The sequence below is a fragment of the Somniosus microcephalus genome, chromosome 1 (genome assembly GCF_052327205.1).
Source record: "Somniosus microcephalus isolate GS21.2 chromosome 1, FLI_Smic_1.0, whole genome shotgun sequence".
Lineage (NCBI taxonomy): Eukaryota > Metazoa > Chordata > Chondrichthyes > Squaliformes > Somniosidae > Somniosus > Somniosus microcephalus.
In genome coordinates, this window is record NC_140987.1 from 313,784,671 (window position 1) to 313,807,370 (window position 22,700).

At 49.3% G+C, this 22,700-nt stretch overlaps 1 protein-coding gene across 1 annotated transcript in view; it reads right to left on the bottom strand.

The window, feature by feature from the left end:
• The window catches only part of slc25a14 (solute carrier family 25 member 14), a 163,097-nt gene that overhangs the window by 17,519 nt on the left and 122,878 nt on the right, over positions 1 to 22,700 (bottom strand). Inside the window, 1 exon segment of the mRNA XM_085994069.1 lies at positions 4,202 to 4,326. Within this exon segment, the coding sequence (XP_085850195.1) occupies positions 4,202 to 4,326 (125 nt within the window).

Consider the following 22,700-nt stretch of genomic DNA (forward strand, 5'->3'; position numbering starts at 1 on the left):
ATGGAAGGTGGTAAATACACTAAAGCAAGTTAGCTTAGCTTGTGTCAATAATCGATAATTTCCCTCACATCCATTGTGCTGGAAGATCTTAGAACCCTGCCTGTCTGCGAGCAGGGGGACGGGGATCAACAGAGGGAGACAAATTACAGAAGCCGAGACACTGACAGACAGTCCGATTTAATGTAAAAGGAAAGCTGAGACTGAGGTTAGAAATGTTGGAAGACTGTTAGAACCCATCTTGTTGAAATTAATTAAGACAACTGACTGATGTAGGGAAGTGTGGTGCGTTCATTAATTTATATTATTACATGGAGATAAGCTGCACTGAGTGCATGTGCGGAAGATATGAATATCTGATTCAGGTCACAAGGGTGTACTACTGCTATATCCCTGGGTTACACTATTGTACAAGTAGATATTGGGGAACTCCCAGAACGGTAAGAGACACAAACCGCTTATGGGAGTAACTGACGCCACTGAACCGGAGAATGGATCTATGTCCTTCCTGAATCTGTAACGGTCCGTAATCTGGATGTTATACCTTCTTTAGTAACACTGACAATGGACTCAAAACCTCATGTCTGCACTCTCAGTTTCCTGGCTTCAATGGGCTGGAGGTGCCTGTGTAGAATCCCTGACAGTCAGAGTAACCTGGCCATTCATACATCTGGTGGGATGTACTCAGTGCCGAAAGCTGGTAGCAATGGATTCCTCGGGCACTTTGAGAGCCCACAGCTGCCTACTGTTGGTAGCCTCTGCCTTGTAATGCCATGCTTGTGTCGCAGCCACTCAAGGAAAGCGGCACTGAGCCACGCCAGTTAGTTGTTTCTGGAGGTTACAGGTTAATAACATGATGGAACTATCAGGGGGATTTGAATCCCGTCCCTAGTGCCTGGCTTTTCTCCCTACCAAGCAGCAGCAACCTCAATGGCAATTACCTGCTTAGCCTTTGCCCCACTGGAGTAGTCTCTGAGTAAAGCTCACGTTCTGCTTGGGTGCAGCTTATAAAAAGGACAGTTCATCAGCATTAAAGATGTCTTTGGACTTACGAGATGAAGGTCGGGAGTTTTATCACTTTCTGGGAAATGTTTGCCTCCCTGCGCAACTGGACTTGATTACAGTGCAGTTTCTGAAACACCTAATCCAAGATACAGAAACACGATTGAATCTAGCAAAGCATTTGGAACCATTGACATTATCCAGAAAGACTCAGTTGGCTATCCCTGGAACGTTAAGACTTCTGGTCTGCTTGAATCAGGTTGAAAACAAATTAAGCAGGTGTCAGCGAGAGGAGCAGGAGCAGCGGGGCAATAAAGAGCGCGAGAGCAGCGGGGCTATAAAGAGCGCGAGAGGAGCGAGAGCAGTGGGGCAATAAAGAGGGCGAGAGGAGCGAGGCTACAAAGAGGGCGAGAGGAGCGAGAGCAGCGGGGCTACAAAGAGGGCGAGAGGAGCGAGAGCAGCGGGGCTATAAAGAGGGCGAGAGGAGCGAGAGCAGCGGGGCTATAAAGAGGGCGAGAGGAGCGAGAGCAGCGGGGCTATAAAGAGGGCGAGAGGAGCGAGAGCAGCGGGGCTATAAAGAGGGCGAGAGGAGCGAGAGCAGCGGGGCTATAAAGAGGGCGAGAGGAGCGAGGGCAGCGGGGCTATAAAGAGGGCAAGTGGAGCGAGAGCAGCGGGGCTATAAAGAGGGCAAGTGGAGCGAGAGCAGCGGGGCTATAAAGAGGGCAAGTGGAGCGAGAGCAGCGGGGCTATAAAGAGGGCGAGAGGAGCGAGAGCAGCGGGGTTATAAAGAGTGCGAGAGGAGCGAGAGCAGCGGGGCTATAAAGAGGGCGAGTGGAGCAGGAGCAGCGGGTTTTAAAGAGGGCGAGAGGAGCGGGGCTATAAAGAGGGCGAGAGGAGCGAGAGCAGCGGGGCTATAAAGAGGGCGAGAGGAGCGAGAGCAGCGGGGTTATAAAGAGTGCGAGAGGAGCGAGAGCAGCGGGGTTATAAAGAGTGCGAGAGGAGCGAGAGCAGCGGGGTTATAAAGAGTGCGAGAGGAGCGAGAGCAGCGGGGCTATAAAGAGGGCGAGTGGAGCAGGAGCAGCGGGTTTTAAAGAGGGCGAGAGGAGCGGGAGCAGCGGGGCTATAAAGAGGGCGAGAGGAGCGAGAGCAGCGGGGCTATAAAGAGGGCGAGAGGAGCGAGAGCAGCGGGGCTATAAAGGGGGCGAGAGGAGCGAGAGCAGCGGGGCTATAAAGAGGGCGAGAGGAGCGAGAGCAGTGGGGCTATAAAGAGGGCGAGAGGAGCGAGAGCAGTGGGGTTATAAAGAGGGCGAGAGGAGCGAGAGCAGTGGGGCTATAAAGGGGGCGAGAGGAGCGAGAGCAGCGGGGCTACAAAGAGGGCGAGAGGAGCGAGAGCAGCGGGGCTATAAAGAGGGCGAGTGGAGCAGGAGCAGCGGGTTTTAAAGAGCACGAGGAAGAGGAGGCAGCCGATCTGAGTGGAAGCAGAGCGAGAGAGGCAGCAACTCAACACAGGCAAAATCCGAAAGAGTGACGTCAGAGTAGAAAAAGTGACGTCGGCACAAGGGAAGGAGCTGATTGATGAGTAGCTGGTGAGTTTTTTTTTAAAGTTTTAAGTTTATTCCTGCTAAGTTAGTTCTTAGTTTATTAAATAGAGGCAAGGCAGGGCAGCTCAGTCCCGTGGAGTGCACATCCTGTGCCATGTGGGAAGTCCTGGATGCTTCGTGTAGCCTGGACAACCACATGTGCAGGAAGTGTCACCAGTCGAATCCGTGTTTCGGAGCTTGAGCGGCGGCTGGAGTCACTGCGCTGCATCCGCGAGGCTGGGAGTTACGTGGATGGCATGTTTCTGGAGGTGGTCACCCCGCAGCTTAAGAGTGTGCAGGCAGAGGGGGAATCGGTGACCGCCAGACAGAAGAGGAGGACCAGGCAAGAAGTGCAGGAGGCCCCGGAGTGCATCGCACTCGCCAACCAGTATTCTGTTCTCAGTACTGGTGAGGGCGATGGTTCCTCTGGGGAGTGCAGCCAGAGCCAAGTCCATGGCACCATGGGTGGCTCAGCTGCACAGTGGGGGAGGACTCCATGACTATGACTCACTGGCAGGCCGTTTTTTGGGATGGAAATTCAAATTCACCAAGACATTTGAATTCAGAGATTTGTTTAAGGAACACATTTCCAAAGGAAGGCATTTTTTGAGTAATTTCAATTTAAATTAAGCAACTTCAAATCAGGAGTTACTGTAATCATTTAAACTTTTATTACTTGAAAAATAGCTATTAATTGGATGATAGCCAGTTATTTTCCATTCTGTTGCTTGTATCCTAACTCCATGGCCCAGTAATTCGGGTCCCAATGCGTGAATAAGCACCGTGTACTCACGCGTGGGCCCGATGGAAGTGCCGGTTTTCAGCATGCACAGCGCATGCGCGGAAAACCGGCATTTCCTTTCCTCTGAACCAAGGGGTTCAGAGGTGGAACGCGTGCGCGCAGGAGTCTGCACGTGCCGCTGAAATTCCTTTTTTTTTTTTTTTTACAGGGTTGCCCGTGTGATAAGGCCTCCAGTTTTTACGCGAGAAAAAAAGCAGACGTAAGTACTTAGTTTTAAAAGGTAAGTGGTCTATTAATTAAAGTTAGATTTTTTTTTTCCACAGGTTTATTATTTTTAAAGACTACAGTAAGGTAAGTGTATTTTTAGACCCGATTTTAAAAAAAATTATTTTTTTCAAAAATTTGAATAATTGTTTAAATTCGTTTTTTTTACAGTTATTAATAGTTCATTTAATTAGTGGGATTTTTAAAAACTTTTATTTGAAGTTTAAGTACTGTTTTGGGCGCCCGGAGTTTTCATGAGTTTGACAGTTCTTACTATCAAACTCATGAATGAACTTTTGCAACCTCCGATTGGTTGCCCAGTGCTCACGTGATCCCAGCCGGCTCATCGAACTAACTACGCCGCTGGATCACGCAAGCACAGCGCGCCGGGAGCTGAACCGGGCCACTGACAGGAAATCCACGCAGGGCCAGGCTTCAACTGTCGGCACACTATGTAAGTGTAGGTCGGGGGCTTGCAGCCGCGGGAAGCCCCCGACACCAATTTCTGGGCCAAGTCTCCCCTTCTGGCCGTTACACCCCTGTGAAGTGCCTTGGGATGTTTTTCTACGTTAATGGTGCTGTATGAATGTAAGCAGTTGTTGGTGTGGAAACTTACAGGAAGTGTGTGTAGACAGTGTCTCCCATCAAGCCAGACAAGATGATGTGTTTTTTGGTGATATCATAGACCGGCAGCTCTACGCCCACGACAATGGCAGCTCGCTGAGCAGTAAGGCTCACTCCCTGTCAATCACACAGAGAAACACGTCTGAACAGGGAACAAAGCACAGCTCCCAGCACACAAACACATCATGGCATTATATCATCTCCACTGTGGGCAATCGTGGGCCAGTATGTGTCGCTATTAACAGATCTTATCTGTCACGGTCCTCACTGTCAAACCCCTGCTACCTCTTCTTTCCAAACCTGTCAAACAGTTCAATGACTGAAACCATCTGCAGGAGAATCTTCCGTATTTTAAGAACATAAGAATTAGGAGCATGAGTAGGCCTTACGGACCCTCGAGCCTGCTCCGCCATTCAATAAGATCATGGCTGACCTTCTACCTCAACTCCACTTTCCTGCCCGATCACCATATGCCTCGATTTCCTTAAGTGTCCAAAAATCTAGCGATTTGTGTCTTGAATAAACTCAAGGACTGAGCCGCCACAGCTCTCTGCGGTAGAGAATGCCAAAGATTCACCACCCGACAGTCCCACTACCCCCCCTCAGATACTCCTACAGTCCCACTCCCCCTCAGATACTCCTACAGTCCCACTCCCCCCTCAGATACTCCTACAGTCCCACTCCCCCCTCAGATACTCCTACAGTCCCACTCCCCCTCAGATACTCCTACAGTCCCACTCCCCCTCAGATATGCCTACAGTCCCACTCCCCCCTCAGATACGCCTACAGTCCCACTCCCCCCTCAGATACTTCTACAGTCCCACTCCCCCCTCAGATACTCCTACAGTCCCACTCGCCCCTCAGATACTCCTACAGTCCCACTCCCCCCTCAGATACTCCTACAGTCCCACTCCCCCCTCAGATACTCCTACAGTCCCAATACCCCCTCAGATACTCCTACAGTCCCACTCCCCCCTCAAATACTCCTACAGTCCCACTCCCCCCTCAGATACTCCTACAGTCCCACTCCCCCCTCAAATACTCCTACAGTCCCACGTCCCCCCTCAGATACTCCTACAGTCCCACTCCATCCCTCAGATACTCCTGCAGTCCCACTCCCCCCCTCAGATACTCCTACAGTCCCACTCCCCCCTCAGATACTCCTAGAGTCCGACTCCCCCCCTCAGATACTCCTACAGTCCCACTCCCCCGCTCAGATACTCCTACAGTCCCACTCCCCCCCTCAGATACTCCTACAGTACGACTCCCCCCCTCAGATACTCCTAGAGTCAAGGACTCTAACATTTTACCAATTGTTAAAGGAGTATGAGCAGCTAGGGGTCAAATTAAAAAACAGAACCTCAAGGGTAATAATCTCTGGGTTATTACCTGAGCCACGAGTGAATTTGGCTAGGATAAATAAAATTAAAGAGCACGGTGGCATAGTGGTTAGCACTGTTGCCTCACAGCGCCAGGGACCCGGGTTCGAATCCGGCCTCGGGTGACTGTCTGTGTGGAGTTTGCACATTCTCCCCATGTTTGCGTGGGTTTACTCCAGGTGCTCCGGTTTCCTCCCACAGTCCAAAAATGTGCGGGTTAGGTTGATTGGCTATGATAAATTGACCCTTAGTGTTAGGGGGATTAAATACGTGGGGTTATGAGGATAGGGTGGGATATGTGTTGGTGTAGGGGTTACGGGGATCGGGTGGGATATGTGTCGGTGCAGGCTCGATGGGCCGAAATGGCCTCTATCTGCACTGTGGGGTTTCTGTGATTTCTGTGAAATGTGTGGCTCAAAGACTGGTGTGGGAGAAATGGGTTTTGCTTCTTGGGACACTGGCACCAGTACTGGGACAGGAGGGAGCTGTTCCGTTGGGACGGACTCCACTTGGCCAGTGCTGGGACTAGAGTCCTGGCGAATCATATAACTAGTGCTGTAGAGAGGGCTTTAAACTAATTAGTGGGGGGGAGGTTTCTAGAGAGCAAATAATAGAAATGACAACGGAGTAGCAGTGGGGGAATTAAAAAACAGAACGTGTCAGGAAGGGACAGAAGGTATGGAGTAAAAGGTAAAGTAGTAAAAGGGGAAAAAACAGGAACTAAGTGTCACAAAACATATTTGAAAGTTCTTTATCTGAATGCACATAGCATTCGTAACAAAATGAATGAGTTAATGGCACAAATAACTACATATGGGTATGATCTTGTGGCCATTACCGAAACATGGCTGCAGGATGACCATGACTGGGAATTAAACATACCAGGGTATTTAACAATCAGGAAGGACAGGCAGGAAGGAAGGGGAGGTGGGGTGGCTATGTTAATAAAGGAAAGAATCACTGTAATACAGAGAAATGATATTGGGTCAAAGGAGCAGGATAGTGAAACAGTTTGGGTGGAGATAAGGAATAATAAGGGGAAAAAAACACTAGTGGGCGTAGTCTATAGGCCTCCGAACAGTTGCAACTCTGTTGGACGGAGTATTAATCAGGAAATAGTTGAGGCTTGTAATAAGGGAACAGCTATAATTATGGGGGATTTTAACTATCATATTAACTGGACAAATCAAATTGGGAAGAGCAGCCTTGAGGATGAGTTCATTGAGTGTATTAGGGGTGGGTTTCTTGAGCAGTATGTAACTGAACCGACCAGGGGGCAAGCAACCTTAGATTTGGTCCTGTGTAATGCGACAGGATTAATTAAAAATGTCCTAGTAAAGGATCCCCTTTGAATGAGTGACCATAACATGGTTGAATTCCATATTCAATTAGAGGGTGAGAAGGTTGGATCTCAAACAAGCATGCTGAGCTTGAATAAAGGAGTCTATGAAGGTATGAGAGCGGAATTGATTAGAATGGACTGGGAAAATAGATTAAAGGATAAGACGGTACATGATCAGTGGTGTACATTTAAGGAGTTATTTTACAACTTCCAAAAAAAATATATTCCACTGAGGAAAAAAAGGTGTAAAAGAAAAGACAGCCATCCGTGGCTAGGTAAAGTAATTAAGGATAGTATCCGACTAAAAACAAGGGCATATAAGGTAGCCAAATCTAGTGGGAGGATAGAAGATTGGGAAGTCTTTAAAAGACAGCAAAAAATAACTAAAAGATTGATTAAGACAGGGAAGATAGATTATGAAAGTAAATTCGCAAAAAATATAAAAACAGATAGCAAAAGTTTCTATAGTTATATAAAAAGAAACAGGATGGCTAAAATAAATGTTGGTCCCTTAGAGGATGAGACCGGGAAATTAATGGTGGGAAACATGGAGATGGCAAAAACACTGAACAATTATTTTGTATCAGTCTTTACGGTAGAGGACACTAAGAATATCCCAACACTGGACAAACAGGGGGCTCTCGGGGGGGAGGAGCTAAATACGATTAAAATCACTAAGGAAGTGGTACTTGGTAAAATAATGGGACTCAAGGCGGATAAATCCCCTAGACCTGATGGCTTACATCCTAGGGTCTTGAGGGAAGTGGCGGTAGGGATTGTGGATGCATTGGTAATAATTTTCCAAAACTCCCTGGACTCAGCAAAGGTCCCGGCAGATTGGAAAACTGCTAATGTAACACCCTTATTTAAAAAGGGTAGTAGGCAGAAGGCTGGAAACTATAGACCTGTTAGCCTAACATCTGTGGTTGGTAAAATGTTAGAGTCCATTATTAAGGAGACAGTAACGGGACATTTGGATAAACATAATTTAATAGGACAAACTCAGCATGGTTTCATGAAGGGGAAGTCATGTTTGACAAATTTGCTTGAGTTCTTTGAGGAAGTAACATACAGGGTGGATAAAGGAGAACCAGTGGACGTAGTGTATTTAGACTTCCAAAAGGCATTTGACAAGGTGCCACACAAAAGATTATTGCTCAAGATAAAAAATCACAGGATTGGGGGTAATATTCTGGCGTGGGTGGAGGATTGGCTCTCTAACAGAAAGCAAAGAGTTGGGATAAATGGTTCATTCTCAGACTGGCAATCAGTAACTAGTGGTATTCCGCAGGGGTCAGTGCTGGGTCCCCAACTCTTTACAATCTATATTAATGATTTGGAGGAGGGGACCGAGTGTAACATATCAAAGTTTGCAGATGATGCAAAGATGGGAGGGAAAGTAGTGAGTGAGGAGGACATTAAAAACCTGCAAAGGGACATAGACAGGCTAAGTAAGTGGGCAGAGATTTGGCAGATGGAATACAATACTGGAAAGTGTGAGGTTATGCACTTTGGCAGGAAAAATCGTAGAGCAAGTTATTATCTTAATGGCAAGAAACTGGAAAGTACTGTAGTACAAAGGGATCTGGGGGTCCTGGTGCACGAAACTCAAAAAGTTAGTATGCAGGTGCAGCAGGTGATCAAGAAGGCCAATGGAATGTTGGCTTTTATTGCTAGGGGGATAGAATATAAAAACAGGGAGGTATTGCTGCAGTTGTACAAGGTGTTGGTGAGACCGCACCTGGAATACTGCATACAGTTTTGGTGTCCATACTTAAGAAAAGACATACTTACTCTCGTGTCAGTCCAAAGAAGGTTCACTCGGTTAATCCCGGGGAATGAGGGGGTGGTCATATGAGGAGAGATTGAGTAGATTGGGACTCTACTCATTGGAGTCCAGAAGAATGAGAGGCGATCTTATTGAAACATATAAGATTGTGAAGGGGCTTGTTCGGGTGGATGCGGTGAGGATGTTCCCAATGATGGGTGAAACTAGAACTAGGGGGCATAATCTTAAAATAAGGGGCTGCTCTTTCAAAACTGAGATGAGGAGAAACTTCTTCACTCAGAGGGTGGTAGGTTTGTGGAATTTGCTGCCCCAGAAAGCTGTGGAAGCTACATCATCAAATAAATTTAAAACAGAAATAGATAGTTTCCTAGAAGTAAAGGGAATTAAGGGTTACGGGGAGGGGACAGGAAATTGGACATGAGTCTAGGTTCGGAATGGTCATGGCCCTGTGGGTAGTGGAGTGGGCCCAGGGGCCGTGTAGCCTGGTTCTGCTCCTACTTCTTGTGTTCTAATTCTGTGTTAGATTTCAGGAGATGGTTTTATTCCTGTTCCTGGCTGGGGTGGAGATCGCCTTTACAGAAGGTAAGTACTGTAGAAAATATAGGGACAGAGTGATCTCCTGGACGAGTTTCGATCGCCTAGATGGGTCGGAGAGGAATTTCCCAGATTTTTTCTCCCAAATTGGCCATTGGGTTTTTTAACTGGTTTTTCGCCTCTCCCGGGAGATCACATGGGTTCGGGTGGGATGGAGAGTGATAGAAGATTTGAGGTTAGGATCAGATCAGCCATGATCTTATTGGATGGTGGAGCAAGCTCGAGGGGCCGATTCGCCTACTCATGCTCCTATTTCTTATACATAGATACATAGATACATAGAAGATAGGAGCAGGAGTAGGCCATTCGGCCCTTCGTGCCTGCTCCGCCATTTAATGAGATCATGGCTGATCCTTTAATTCAGTATCCCGTCCCCGCCTTCTCTCCGTAACCCTTAACCCCTTTTGCCCGTAGAAATATATCTAATTCCCTCTTAAATATATTTAATGAGCTGGCGTACACTGCCCTCTGTGGCAATGAGTTCCACAGGTTCACCACTCTCTGAGTGAAGAAATTCCCCCTCATCTCTGTCCTAAATGGTTTAGCCCTTATCCTTAAATTATGTCCTCTAGTTCTGTTCTCACCCGCCAAGGGAAACATTCCTTCTGCATCCAGTCTGTCTAGACCTGTCAGAATTTTATACACTTCTATGAGGTCCCCTCTCAATCTTCTAAACTCCAGTGTGTACATCCCTAAACTACATAGTCTCTCCTCATAGGTCATTCCCGCCATTCCTGGTATCAGCCTGGTGAATCGCCGCTGCACCCCCTCCATGGCAAGAACATCCTTCCTCAGATGAGGCGACCAAAACTGTACACAGTACTCGAGGTGTGGTCTCACCAGTGCCCTGTACAGCTGCAGCAAGGTATCCCTGTTCCTGTATTCTAACCCTTTTGCTATGAAGGCCAGCATACCGTTTGCCTTCTTGACCGCCTGTTGCACCTGCATGCTCGCCTTCAGTGACTGGTGTACAAGAACACCCAGGTCTCTCTGTACTTCCCCCTCTCCCAATCTATTGCCATTTAAATAATAATTTGCCCTCCCGTTCCTGCACCCAAGGTGGATAACTTCGCACTTGTCCACATTATAGTGCATCTGCCATTTATCCGCCCAATCGCCCAGTCTGTCCAAATCGCTCTGGAGCTTCCTGGTCTCTTCCTCTGAGCCCACCCCACCTCCTAGTTTAGTGTCGTCTGCAAATTTGGAAATGCTGCATCCGACTCCCTGATCCAGGTCATTAATGTAAATTGTGAACAGCTGGGGGCCCAGGACAGATCCCTGTGGTACCCCACTTGTTACTGCCTGCCATTCAGAAAATGAGCCGTTTATTCCAACTCTCTGTTTTCTATCTGACAGCCAGTTCCCTATCCACGCCAAAACTTTCCCCTTTATCCCATGAGCCTCAATTTTCCATGCTAATCTTTTATGTGGGACCTTATCGAAGGCCTTTTGGAAGTCCAGGTACACCACATCTACTGGCTCTCCCCCATCTATTCTACCAGTTACTCCCTCAAAAAATTCCAATAGATTAGTCAAGCACGATTTACCCTTTGTAAATCCATGTTGACTCTGTCCTATCCTGTCCCCATTTGCTAAGTGCTCCGCTATTTCATCCTTAATGATGGACTCCAGCATTTTGCCCACAACTGATGTAAGGCTTACAGGTCTGTAATTACCTGCTTTTTCCCTACCCCCCTTTTTGAATAGTGGGGTAACGTTAGCTACCCTCCAATCCATCGGCACTGTTCCCGAGTCTAATGAATTCTGAAAAATCATCCTTAGTGCATCCGCTATCTCTAGGGCCACCTCCTTCAGTACCCTAGGATGCATGTTATCAGGCCCTGGGGATTTGTCCACCTTCAATCCCTTTAGCTTCCTTAACACCATATCCTTAGAGATATTGATTTGCGTCAGCTCCTCCTTTGCCAATGTCCCTATTTTTCCCGATATCCCAGGGAGGTTTTTTGTGTCTTCCTTCGTAAAGACTGACCCAAAGTATGCATTTAGTTGATCTGCCATTTCCTTATTTCCCATTATATATTCCCCCGTATCTGACTGCAATGGACCAACTTTGGTTTTCACCAGTCTTTTCCTTTTGATATATTTATAAAAGCTTTTGGAGTTAGTTTTTATATTTTCCGCCAGCTTGTTTTCGTAAGCTATTTTGCCCCTCTTGATCATGCCCTTTGCCCTCCTTTGCTCTATCTTAAACTGTTCCCAATCTTCCGCTCTGGCGCTTTTTTTGGCTATTTTATACGCCCTATCTTTGGATTTTATGCTGTCTCTAATTTCCCCTGTTATCCACGGTTGAGTCACCTTTTTAGATTTCCTTTTATGTTCTTATGTTCCCCCCGCTCAGATACTCCTACAGTCCCACTCCCTCCCTCAGATACTCCTACAGTCCCACTCCCCCCTCAGATACTCCTAGAGTCCGACTCCCCTCCTCAGATACTCCTACAGTCCCACTCCCCCCTTCAGATACTCCGACAGTCCCACTCCCCCATCAGTTACTCCTACAGTCGCACTCCCTCCCTCAGATACTCCTACAGTCCCACTCCCTCCCTCAGATACTCCTACAGTCCCACTCCCCCCTCAGATACTCCTAGAGTCCGACTCCCCTCCTCAGATACTCCTACAGTCCCACTCCCCCCTTCAGATACTCCGACAGTCCCACTCCCCCATCAGTTACTCCTACAGTCGCACTCCCTCCCTCAGATACTCCTACAGTCCCACTCCCCCGAGTTGGGTGAGTCAGGGAGTCTTAACTGGTTGCTGAAATCAAACTTTTGTTTGTTCCATATTTACTGTTTACTGTTTAAAATCTAAATTTCCCAGCTTTAAGCAGGGTTAAAAAGGGATTAACAAGTCCTACAACTCAGAGCAGCTGAAGGCAGTTAACAAGGGAAACTGGAGTAATCTGGTTAACCTGGTTCTCCTGTAGCTGGGCTCAGCTCAGCAAGTCTTTGTTTCAGGGCTTATAAAAACAGGCTTTGAAGTGCGATTTTGAACAGAGTGCTGAGAGTTGGGTGAGTCAGGGAGTCTTAACCGGTTGCTGAGAGTTGGAGTGCTGAGAGTTGGGTGAGTCAGGGAGTTAGGTGAGGCAAGGCCTCAGAGCTTCGGCGGGTGCTTCAGCGGCAGAGCGGGCCTACAAAGGGCTCCAGAGACCAGGTAAGGCTTACTTTACTGGTGGTATTGAACTAAGTTAATTAAAATTGATTAAAGGGGTAGGTCATGCCAGGAGAGCCCCGCCCCATGATGTGCTCCTCTTGCTCTATGTGGGAATTCAGGGACGCTGCCAGTGTCCCTGACCAACACGTATGCCAGAAATGCATCCAGCTGCAGCTACTAACGGGCCGTCTTGCGGCGCTGGAACTGCGGGTGGATGGGTTGTGGAGCATTCACGATGCTGAGAGGGTCGCGAATTACTCGTACAGTGAGTTGGTCACACCGCAGGGTAGGGCTGCACAGGCAGAAGGGAAATGGGTGACCACCAGGCGGAACAATAGAAGCAGGCAGGTAGTGCAGGAGACCCCTGTGGCCATCCCCCTTTCAACCAGGTATACCGCTTTGGATACTGTTGGGGGGGATGACTTACCAGAGGAAGGCAGCAGCAGCCAACTTCCTGGCACTGGGGGTGCTCCTGCTGCCCAGGAAGGGAGGAAAAAGAGTGGGAGAGCAATAGTGGTAGGGGATTCTATAGTAAGGGGAACAGATAGGCGTTTCTGTGGCCGTAGACGTGAATCCAGGATGGTTTGTTGCCTCCCTGGTGCCAGGGTCAAGGATGTCACTGAGCGGCTGGAGGGGGAGGGCGAACAGCCAGAGGTCGTGGTCCACATTGGTACCAACAACATAGGTAAAAAGAGGGATGAGGTCCTGCAGCAAGAATTTAGGGAGCTAGGTAGAAGATTAAAGAGCAGGACCTCAAAGGTTGTAATCTCTGGATTACTCCCGGTGCCACGTGCCAGTGAGTATAGGAATAGGAAGATAGAACAGATGAATGCGTGGCTAAAGAGTTGGTGCAGGAGGGAGGGCTTTAGTTTCCTGGATCACTGGGTCTGCTTCTGGGAAAGGTGGGACTTGTACAAGTCGGACGGTTTACACCTGAACCAGAGGGGGACCAATATCCTTGCGGGGAGGTTTGCTAGCACAGTTGGGGGGGGTTTAAACTAACTTGGCAGGGGGATGGGATACAGAGTGGAGCTATAGTAGGGGGTGAATTACAGCCAAATACAGAGGAAAAAACAAGTCAGCTGGGAAGGCAGAGCAAATATGTGAAGGCAAAAGGGAATATGGCAAGGCTGGAAGGCATTTATTTTAATGCAAGGAGTCTTGCAAATAAGGTGGATGAACTGAAGTTGTTGTTGAACACATGGGAGTACGATATTGTTGCTATCACGGAGACATGGTTGAGGGAGGGTCAGGACTGGCAGCTCAATATTCCAGGGTATAGAATCTTCAGGCGAGACAGAGGGGGGTGTAAAAGGGGAGGGGGTGTTGCAATATTAATTAAGGAGTCAATTACTGCTGTAAGGAGGGATGATATATTAGCGGGTTCCTCTAATGAGGCCATATGGGTAGAACTTAAAAACAAAAAGGGGGCAAGCAATTTGCTGGGAGTGTACTATAGGCCCCCAAACAGTCAGGGGAGATAGAGGAACAGTTATGTAGGCAAATCTCAGAGGTGCGAAAATAATAGGGTAATAATAGTGGGGGATTTCAACTTCCCCAATATAAATTGGGATAGTCAGAGTGTGAAAGGCTTAGAGGGTGCAGAATTCTTAAAGTGCATCCAGGAGAGCTTTTTGAGCCAGCGTGTAGAAAGTCCTACAAGAGAGGGGGCGGTACTGGACCTAATTCTAGGGAATGTAGCCGGGTAAGTGGTGGAAGTGTCAGTAGGAGAGCATTTTGGCGACAGTGACCATAATTCGGTGAGATTTAAGGTGGTCATGGAAAAAGACAAAGACGGCCCGGAAATAAGGGTTCTAAATTGGGGGAAGGCCGATTTTAATATGATAAGGCAGGATCTGGCCAAAGTGGACTGGGAGCAGCTACTTATAGGAAAATCCACATCAAAGCAGTGGGAGACTTTCAGAAGGGAAATAGAGAGAGTACAACGCCAACATGTTCCCGTAAAGGTCAAGGGTGGTACCAACAAGCAAAGAGAACCTTGGATGACAAGGGATATACAAAAATGCATTAGGGAAAAAAAGGGGGGCTTTTGGCAGTTACAAAAGACGAAAGACGGAGGAAGCCCTAGAGGAGTATAAAAAGTGCAGGGGCATACTTAAAAAAGAAATTAGGAGAGCGAGGGGGGGCCATGACATAACACTGGCGAGCAAAATAAAGGAAAATCCTAAGATGTTTTATAAGTATATTAAGGGCAAGAGGATAACCAGGGAAAGGGTAGGGCCCATTAGGGACCAAAGTGGCAATCTGTGTGTAGAGCCAGATGATGTAGGCGGGGTTTTAAATGAATTTTTTGCATCTGTGTTCACTATGGAGGAAGACTGATGTAGACATAGAAATCGGGCAAGGGGACTGTGATATACTTGAACATATTAGCACCGAGAGGGAGGGGGTACTAGCGGTTTTAGCAGGCCAAAAAGTGGAAAAATCCCCAGGCCCGGACGAGATGTATCCCAGGCTGCTGTGTGAGGCAAAGGAGGAGATTGCAGGGGCTCTGACACAAATTTTCAGAACCTCTCTGGCCACAGGGGATGTACCAGAGGACTGGAGAACAGCTAACGTAGTACCATTATTCAAGAAGGGTAGCAGGGAATTACAGGCCAGTGAGCCTAACATCTGTGGTAGGGAAATTATTGGAAAAAATTCTGAGGGACAAAATTAGTCTCCACTTGGAGAGGCAAGGATTAATCGGGGATAGTCAGCATAGCTTTGTCAAGGGTAAATCATGTCTGACCAATCTGATTGAATTTTTCGAGGGGGTGACAAGGTGTGTGGATGAGGGAAATGCTGTGGATGTGGCATACATGGACTTCAGTAAGGCTTTTGACAAAGTCCCGCATAGGAGACTGGTCAAGAAGGTAAGAGCCCATGGGATCCAGGGTGCCTTGGCACGTTGGATCCTAAACTGGCTGAGTGGCAGGAGGCAGAGGATGATGGTCGAAGGTTGCTTTTGTGACTGGAAGCCTGTGTCCAGTGGGGTACCTCAGGGATCGGTGCTGGGTCCCTTGCTGTTTGTGATCGACATAAATGATTTGGATGAGAATGTAAAAGGTATGATCAGTAAGTTTGCAGATGCCACGAAAATTGGTGGGGTGGTAAATTGCGAGGAGGAAAGCCTCAGGCTACAGGACGATATAAACGGGTTGGTCAGATGGGCGGAAAAGTGGCAAATGGAATTTAACCCTGAAAAGTGCGAGGTGATGCATTTTGGACGGACAAATAAGGCAAGGGAATACACAATGAGTGGTAGGGCCCTAGGAAGCACAGAGGGTCAGAGGGACCTTGGTGTACATGTACATAGATCCCTGAAGGCAGCGGATCAGGTAGATAAGGTGGTTAAAAAGGCATATGGGATACTTGCCTTCATTAGCCGAGGCATAGAATATAAGAGCAGGGAGGTTATGATGGAGCTGTACAAAACGCTGATAAGGCCACAGCTGGAGTACTGTGTGCAGTTCTGGTCGCCTCACTATAGGAAGGATGTGATTGCTTTGGAGAGGGTGCAGAGAAGATTCACCAGGATGTTACCTGGGATGGAGCGCCTCAGCTATGAAGAAAGACTAAACAGGCTGGGGTTGTTTTCCTTGGAGCAAAGAAGGCTGAGGGGGGACCTGATTGAGGTGTACAAAATGATGAGGGGCATAGATAGGGTAGATAAAGCGGAACTTTTCCCCTTAGTAGGGGGGTCAATAACAAGGGGGCATAGATTCAAGGTAAGGGGCAGTTGGTTTAGAGGGGATTGGAGGAGGAACTTTTTCACCCAGAGGGTGGTTGGAGTCTGGAACTCACTGCCTGAAAGGGTGGTAGAGGCAGGACCCCTCACAACATTCAAGAAGCATTTGGATGAGCACTTGAAATGCCATTGCATACAAGGCTATGGACCAAATGCTGGAAAATGGGATTAGACTGGACAGGGATTGATGGTCGGCGCAGACACGATGGGCCGAAGGGCCTCTTTCTGTGCTGTATAACTCAATGACTCCTACAGTCCCACTCCCCCCTCAGACACTCCTACAGTCCCACTCCCGGCCTCAGATACTCCTACAGTCCCACTCCCCCCTCAGATACTCCTACAGTCGCACTACCTCCTTCAGATACACCTACAGATCCACTACCCACCTCAGTTACTCCTACAGTCCCACTCCCCCCCTCAGATACTCCTACAGTCCCACTCCCCCTTCAGATACACCTACAGACCCACTACCCACCTCAGTTACTCCTACAGTCCCACTCCCCCCTCAGATACTCCTACAGTCCCACTCCCCCATCAGTTACTCCTACAGTCCCATTCCCTCCCTCAGATACTCCTACAGTCCCTCTCCCCCCCCGATACTCCTACAGTCCCACTCCCACCCTCAGATACTCCTACAGTCCCACTCCCGTCCTCAGGTACTCCTACAGTCCCTCTACCCCCTCAGATACTCCTACAGTCCCAGTCCCTCCCTCAGATACACCTACAGTCCCACTCCCCCGTCAGATACTCCTACAATCCCACTCCCCCCCTCAGATACGCCTACAGTCCCACTCCCCCGTCAGATACTCCTACAGTCCCACTCCCCCCTCAGATTATCCTACAGTCCCACAACCCCGAGATACTCGTAAAGTCCCAAAATTCCCCCCTCAGATACTCCTACAGTCCCACTCCCCCCACAGATACTCCTACAGTCCCACTCCCCTCCTCAGATACTCCTACAGTCCCACTCCCCCCTCAGATACTCCTACAGTCCCACTCCACCCTTAGATACTCCTACAGTCCCACTGCTCCCGACAAATACTCCTAGACTCACTCCCCGTCTCAGATACTCCTACAGTCCCACTCCCCCTTCAGATACACCTACAGACCCACTACCCACCTCAGTTACTCCTACAGTCCCACTCCCTCCCTCAGATACTCCTACAGTCCCACTCCCCCTGATACTCCTACAGTCCCACTCCCCCCTCAGATACTCCTACAGTCCCACTCCCCCCCAGATACTCCTACAGTCCCACTCCCGTCCTCAGGTACTCCTACAGTCCCTCTACCCCCTCAGATACTCCTACAGTCCCAGTCCCTCCCTCAGATACTCCTACAGTCCCACTCCCCCCTCAGATTATCCTACAGTCCCACAACCCCGAGATACTCGTAAAGTCCCAAAATTCCCCCCTCAGATACTCCTACAGTCCCACTCCCCCCTCAGATACTCCTACAGTCCCACTCCCCTCCTCAGATACTCCTACAGTCCCACTCCCCGCTTAGATACTCCTACAGTCCCACTCCCCCCTCAGATACTCCTACAGTCCCACTCCCCCGCAGATACTCCTACAGTCCTAATCCCCCCCTCAGATAACCCTACAGTCCAACTCCCCCCCTCAGATTCTCCGACAGTCCCACTCGCCTCAGATACTCCTACAGTCCCACTCCCCCCCAGATACTCCTACAGTCCCACTCCCTCCCTCAGATACTCATACAGTCCCACTCCCCCGCAGCTACTCCTACAGTCCTAATCCCCCCCTCAGATAACCCTACAGTCCAAGTCCCCCCCTCAGATTCTCCGACAGTCCCACTCCTCGCCTCAGATACGCCTACATTCCCACTCCCCCCTCAGATACTCCTACAGTCCCACTCTCCCCTCAGATACTCCTACAGTCCCACTCCCCCGCTCAGATACTCCGACAGTCCCACTCGCCCCTCAGATACTCCTACAGTCCCACTCCCCGCTCAGATACTCCTACAGTCCCACTCCCCCGCTCAGATACTCCGACAGTCCCACTCGCCCCTCAGATACTCCTACAGTCCCACTCCCCGCTCAGATACTCCTACAGTCCCACTCCCCCGCTCAGATACTCCTACAGTCCCACTCCATCCCTCAGATAATTGTACAGTCCCACTCCCCCCTCAGATACACCTACTGTCCCACTCCCCCAGATACTTCTACAGTCCCACAACCCCCCTCAGATACACCGACGGTCCAACTCCCCCCCTCAGATAACCCTACAGTCCAACTCCCCCCCTCAGATACTCCCACAGCACCCCCCTCTGATACAACTACAGTCCCACTTCCCCCCAGATACTCCTAGAGTCCGACCCCACCCTCAGATACTCCTACAGTCCCACTCCCCCCCCTCAGATACACCTACAGTCAAACTCCCCCCTCAGATACTCCTACAGTCCCACTCCTCCCCTCAGATACTCCTACAGTCGCACTCCCCCCTCAGATACTCCTACAGTCCCACTCCCCCCTCAGATACTCCTACAGTCCCACTCCCCCCTCAGATACTCCTACAGTCCCACTCCCCCCTCAGATACGCCTATAGTCCCACTCCCCCATCAGATACTCCTACAGTCCAACTGCCCCCCTCAGATTCTCCGACAGTCCCACTCCCACCTCAGATTCTCCGACAGTCCCACTCCCACCTCAGATCATCCGACAGTCCCACTCCCCCCTCAGATACGCCTACAGTCCCACTCCCCCCTCAGATAATCCTACAGTCCCACTCCCCCCTCAGATAATCCTACAGTCCCACTCCCCCCCTCAGATACGCCTACAGTCCCACTCCCCCCTCAGATTATCCTAGTCCCACAACCCCGAGATACGCGTAAAGTCCCAAAATTCCCCCCTCAGATACTCCCTACAGTCCCACTCCCGTCCTCAGATAATTGTACAGTCCCAGTCCACCCTTAGATACTCCTACAGTCGCACTCCCCCCCCCCCCAGATACTCCTACAGTCCCACTCCCCCCTCAGATACTCGTACAGTCCCACTGTAAGAATTCGCAATAATTTACAGTTCTGAAGATCAATTTTTTTGATTAAAGAATCCCTGGGCGTTGTGCTTTTAAATTTCCAGGGATAAAAATGGCTGTCACCACATGGCCGAAGACAAAGGACAATGCTTTGTTTACAAAGCAATTGAATGCTATTAGCATTTGTTTGTATATCGAGTGGATACATCTAAACTGCAGAAGAGACTCTTGTATCTTGAATGGGAAACGTTTAACATTTGAATGGGTTTTAAATCACCCAGCACTGGACAATAGGGCTGTTGCATTCTTTTGTTTCAGCCCAGGGAGCTCCGGAAGACACATTAACCCAGTCTAACCACTTTGAGTTAGCCAATCACAGCTTTCGCTTGTGTATTGGACCCTTTTGGGTGGGGAATTTTGCACACAGCCCTTGCAAGGCAGAACGGCAGGGGCCGCACCAGGTATAAAGATAGCGGCTGAGAAGCTATCACTCTCTCTTTACTTCACTGGACCACAGGTGAGCAGAGTTTCTGACTCCTCAACAAGGCAACCTAGCAGGAGTTTGGGGTGGTGATTTAAGGGAATTGCTAAGATTGTTTAAATAACATTGTAGCCATTGTATCCCTCGTTTTCGCCGTCTGCAACCCCGTTATATAGTTTTACAATTTTACTGTGTTCGTGTGGGATAGTTTGATATTTTGATTATAGTTTCTTTTAGTTAATAAAACTTGATTTTTTTCTCTCATCCAAACTACGTGTCTGTTTTAATATCAATAATTATAAGCCCTGCAGTCAGAACTGGAAGGTGGGGTAGCAATTCGGAACCGCTGTTTTAAAATTGGTTTTATTTGTAAATTGGTCTGAGTGCAGGCAAAGGCTGCAAGACCAGGAAAATTACTTTAAACCAGTTTAAAGAAGCCCCAACCCTTACAATGGCAACCACGGCAGGACGTTTTTGATATGATAAGTGGTCTGGATCTAGAGAAAGCATCAGTTATTGTCTTTCTTGCTTTCAGTCTGTGGGCAGCCCTGCGGAAGGTAGTGGCAGTGTGTAAGCTGACCTATCGGGGTATAGGTGGCTGGGCTAGGAAGGGTGAGATGGGAGAGCAGGAGGAGTTTAAAGAGGCCAAGAATCGGGAGTCCCAGCTTGGAAAATGCCAGGCGGAGGAGAACGCCTCAGAGAGGTGTATGAGGCCAGAGCTAGTGGTATGAGGGTGCGGGAAGAGAATGCACGCCTCACACTAGAGGTCACGAAATGCCAGGCATTTATAGAGCGCCTTGTGCAGGAAGTCAGAGGCGAGGGACAGAGAGATGAGGCTACAAGGAGAATGCACACCTCACCCAAGAAGCTAGCGAGAGTGGGAGCCATGTGAGAAACGAGATAGAATTCCAAAAGTACCAAATCACTGAGGCCAGGGAAAATGAGATGAGACTGCGGGAAGAGAATGCCAGGTTTGGTGAAGCAGATCATGGCCCCTGTAGGGCAGAGATAGAAAGCCTTAACATGGCTTTAAAGGCATCAAAGGGAATGATTTGCATGATCAGCCCGAAGGCAGGTCAGCCGGATTTTACTGGCAGCCCAAGTAGAACCATCCCACAGGCAGCACCCAGAACAGTGCTGGATTGGGAATTAGAGACCCCAAGACCGCAGCCCACAGCTCCGAGTCTTGAGGAGCTCTGGCAGCAAGGAGGGGTGGACAATGGGGTGGTAGGAGATCACCAGCAGGTCCCGCTAGGCAGGCAGGGACCAGGATCAGTGTACCCCCTCCAACAACGGAGGTACGGTCCGCCCGTGAGGAGTGAGCCTGAGAATAGGAATCCTCAGCCCACAGCAAGTTCGAGTTCACAGGCAAGCACTGTGGCTTGTGTGGGGGGAGGAGCCATTCATATTCAGAGTAAGCTGTTTAAGCCAGGGAACAGGAAAGGAGAGTTCTGGGACCCCTGTAGAGCAGGTCCAGTAGCAGAAATCCGGGACAAGGGAGGCACACAGGGGATAGTTTTGGCCCCAGACGAAAGGCAGGTCCAAAATTCCCCATTTAAAGCCACCTGGGTGAGGGAACATGAGTTTGCTGTCCATGCAAGTTCAAGTTCACTGCCTGTAAAGACAGGCACTGTGGCCTGTTTAAAGGGACCAGCTTCCCAGCCTGCTTCTAGAGTGGTCCCCCCCATGATGTGGGACCCTGCGGGGGCAGGGATAGCAATCCCTCTTGCAGGAGACATGGGGAGGAAAATTTCCAGCCACCAGCAGCGGGTGGTGAGAGTATACCTGCCCCCAGCACAGGAGTGGGCAGGGAAGAGCAGACAAACCCAGAGAGAGATTTGCACCGGCAGGCTGCCAGGTACATTATACAGTGCGGGCTATTTGGACATGGTGGAGAAGGTTCCCAGCCAGCTGGGGCTGTGACCCAAGCTCAGGGTCCACCAGCCAAAGTTTCCCCCATAGAGACACCCCTCAGAAGGTCTCAGCGGGTGCCCCAGCCTAAGAAAGCATGGTCACCCACTTTACAGTGGAGTAGGGTGGTCTCCTGAGCCAGGGAGAAGCCAGAGAACAGAGGCCCCCACTCAACAGCCATAAGCTGCGGGGGACCAGAGACAGGAGGCAGTCCAGCTTCGCTGCAGCCAGCAGCAATCTGCGACAGTGCCAGAGATTAGACTGGCCGTCCGGAGACGGGCGGCATTTGTATTATAGCTTTGGTGTGAAATAGCTTGCTTTAAGGTGCATTTTAAGTTTTGTTGATATAACTAGTTTTAAGTTTAAGTTTAAAGAGTTTAAGTTTACATGTGTGCCGAATGTTTGTATTTTGGTCCGAGGTCAAGGGACCCGACCATGTCTCCACCTAAGGCAGCAGGTCAGTGAGACCTGGCTGCACGTCCTTTTAAGTTTTTGCAGGAGATTGGAAAATGAAGCAGCCATGTTCGCCCAGCCCGAGCTGGGCATCGAATGAAGATACGGATACGGAATGTTGGGGATCACCTCGCCACTGGACGAATCCAGGAGACCCCGCAGCGAACTTTGGGAAAAACCAGTCAGGGTCCGGATGGAATTTAACCCGGAAAAGTGCGAGGTGATGCACTTTGGGGGGACTAACAAGGCAAAGGAATACACAATGAATGGAAAGACCCTAGGCAAGACGGAGGGTCAGAGGGATCTGGGTGTGCAAGTACACAGATCCCTGAAGGCGGCGGAACAGGTGGATAAGGTGGTAAAAAAGGCATATGGGATACTTGCCTTCATTAGCCGAGGCATTGAATATAAGAGCAAGGAGGTTATGATGGAGCTGTATAAAACACTGGTTAGGCCACAGCTGGAATACTGTGTGCAGTTCTGGTCGCCACACTACAGGAAGGATGTGATCGCGTTAGAGAGGGTGCAGAGGAGGTTCACCAGGATGTTACCAGGGCTGGAGCGCTTCAGCTATGAAGAGAGACTGGGCAGATTGGGTTTGTTTTCCTTGGAGCTGAGGAGGCTGAGGGGGGA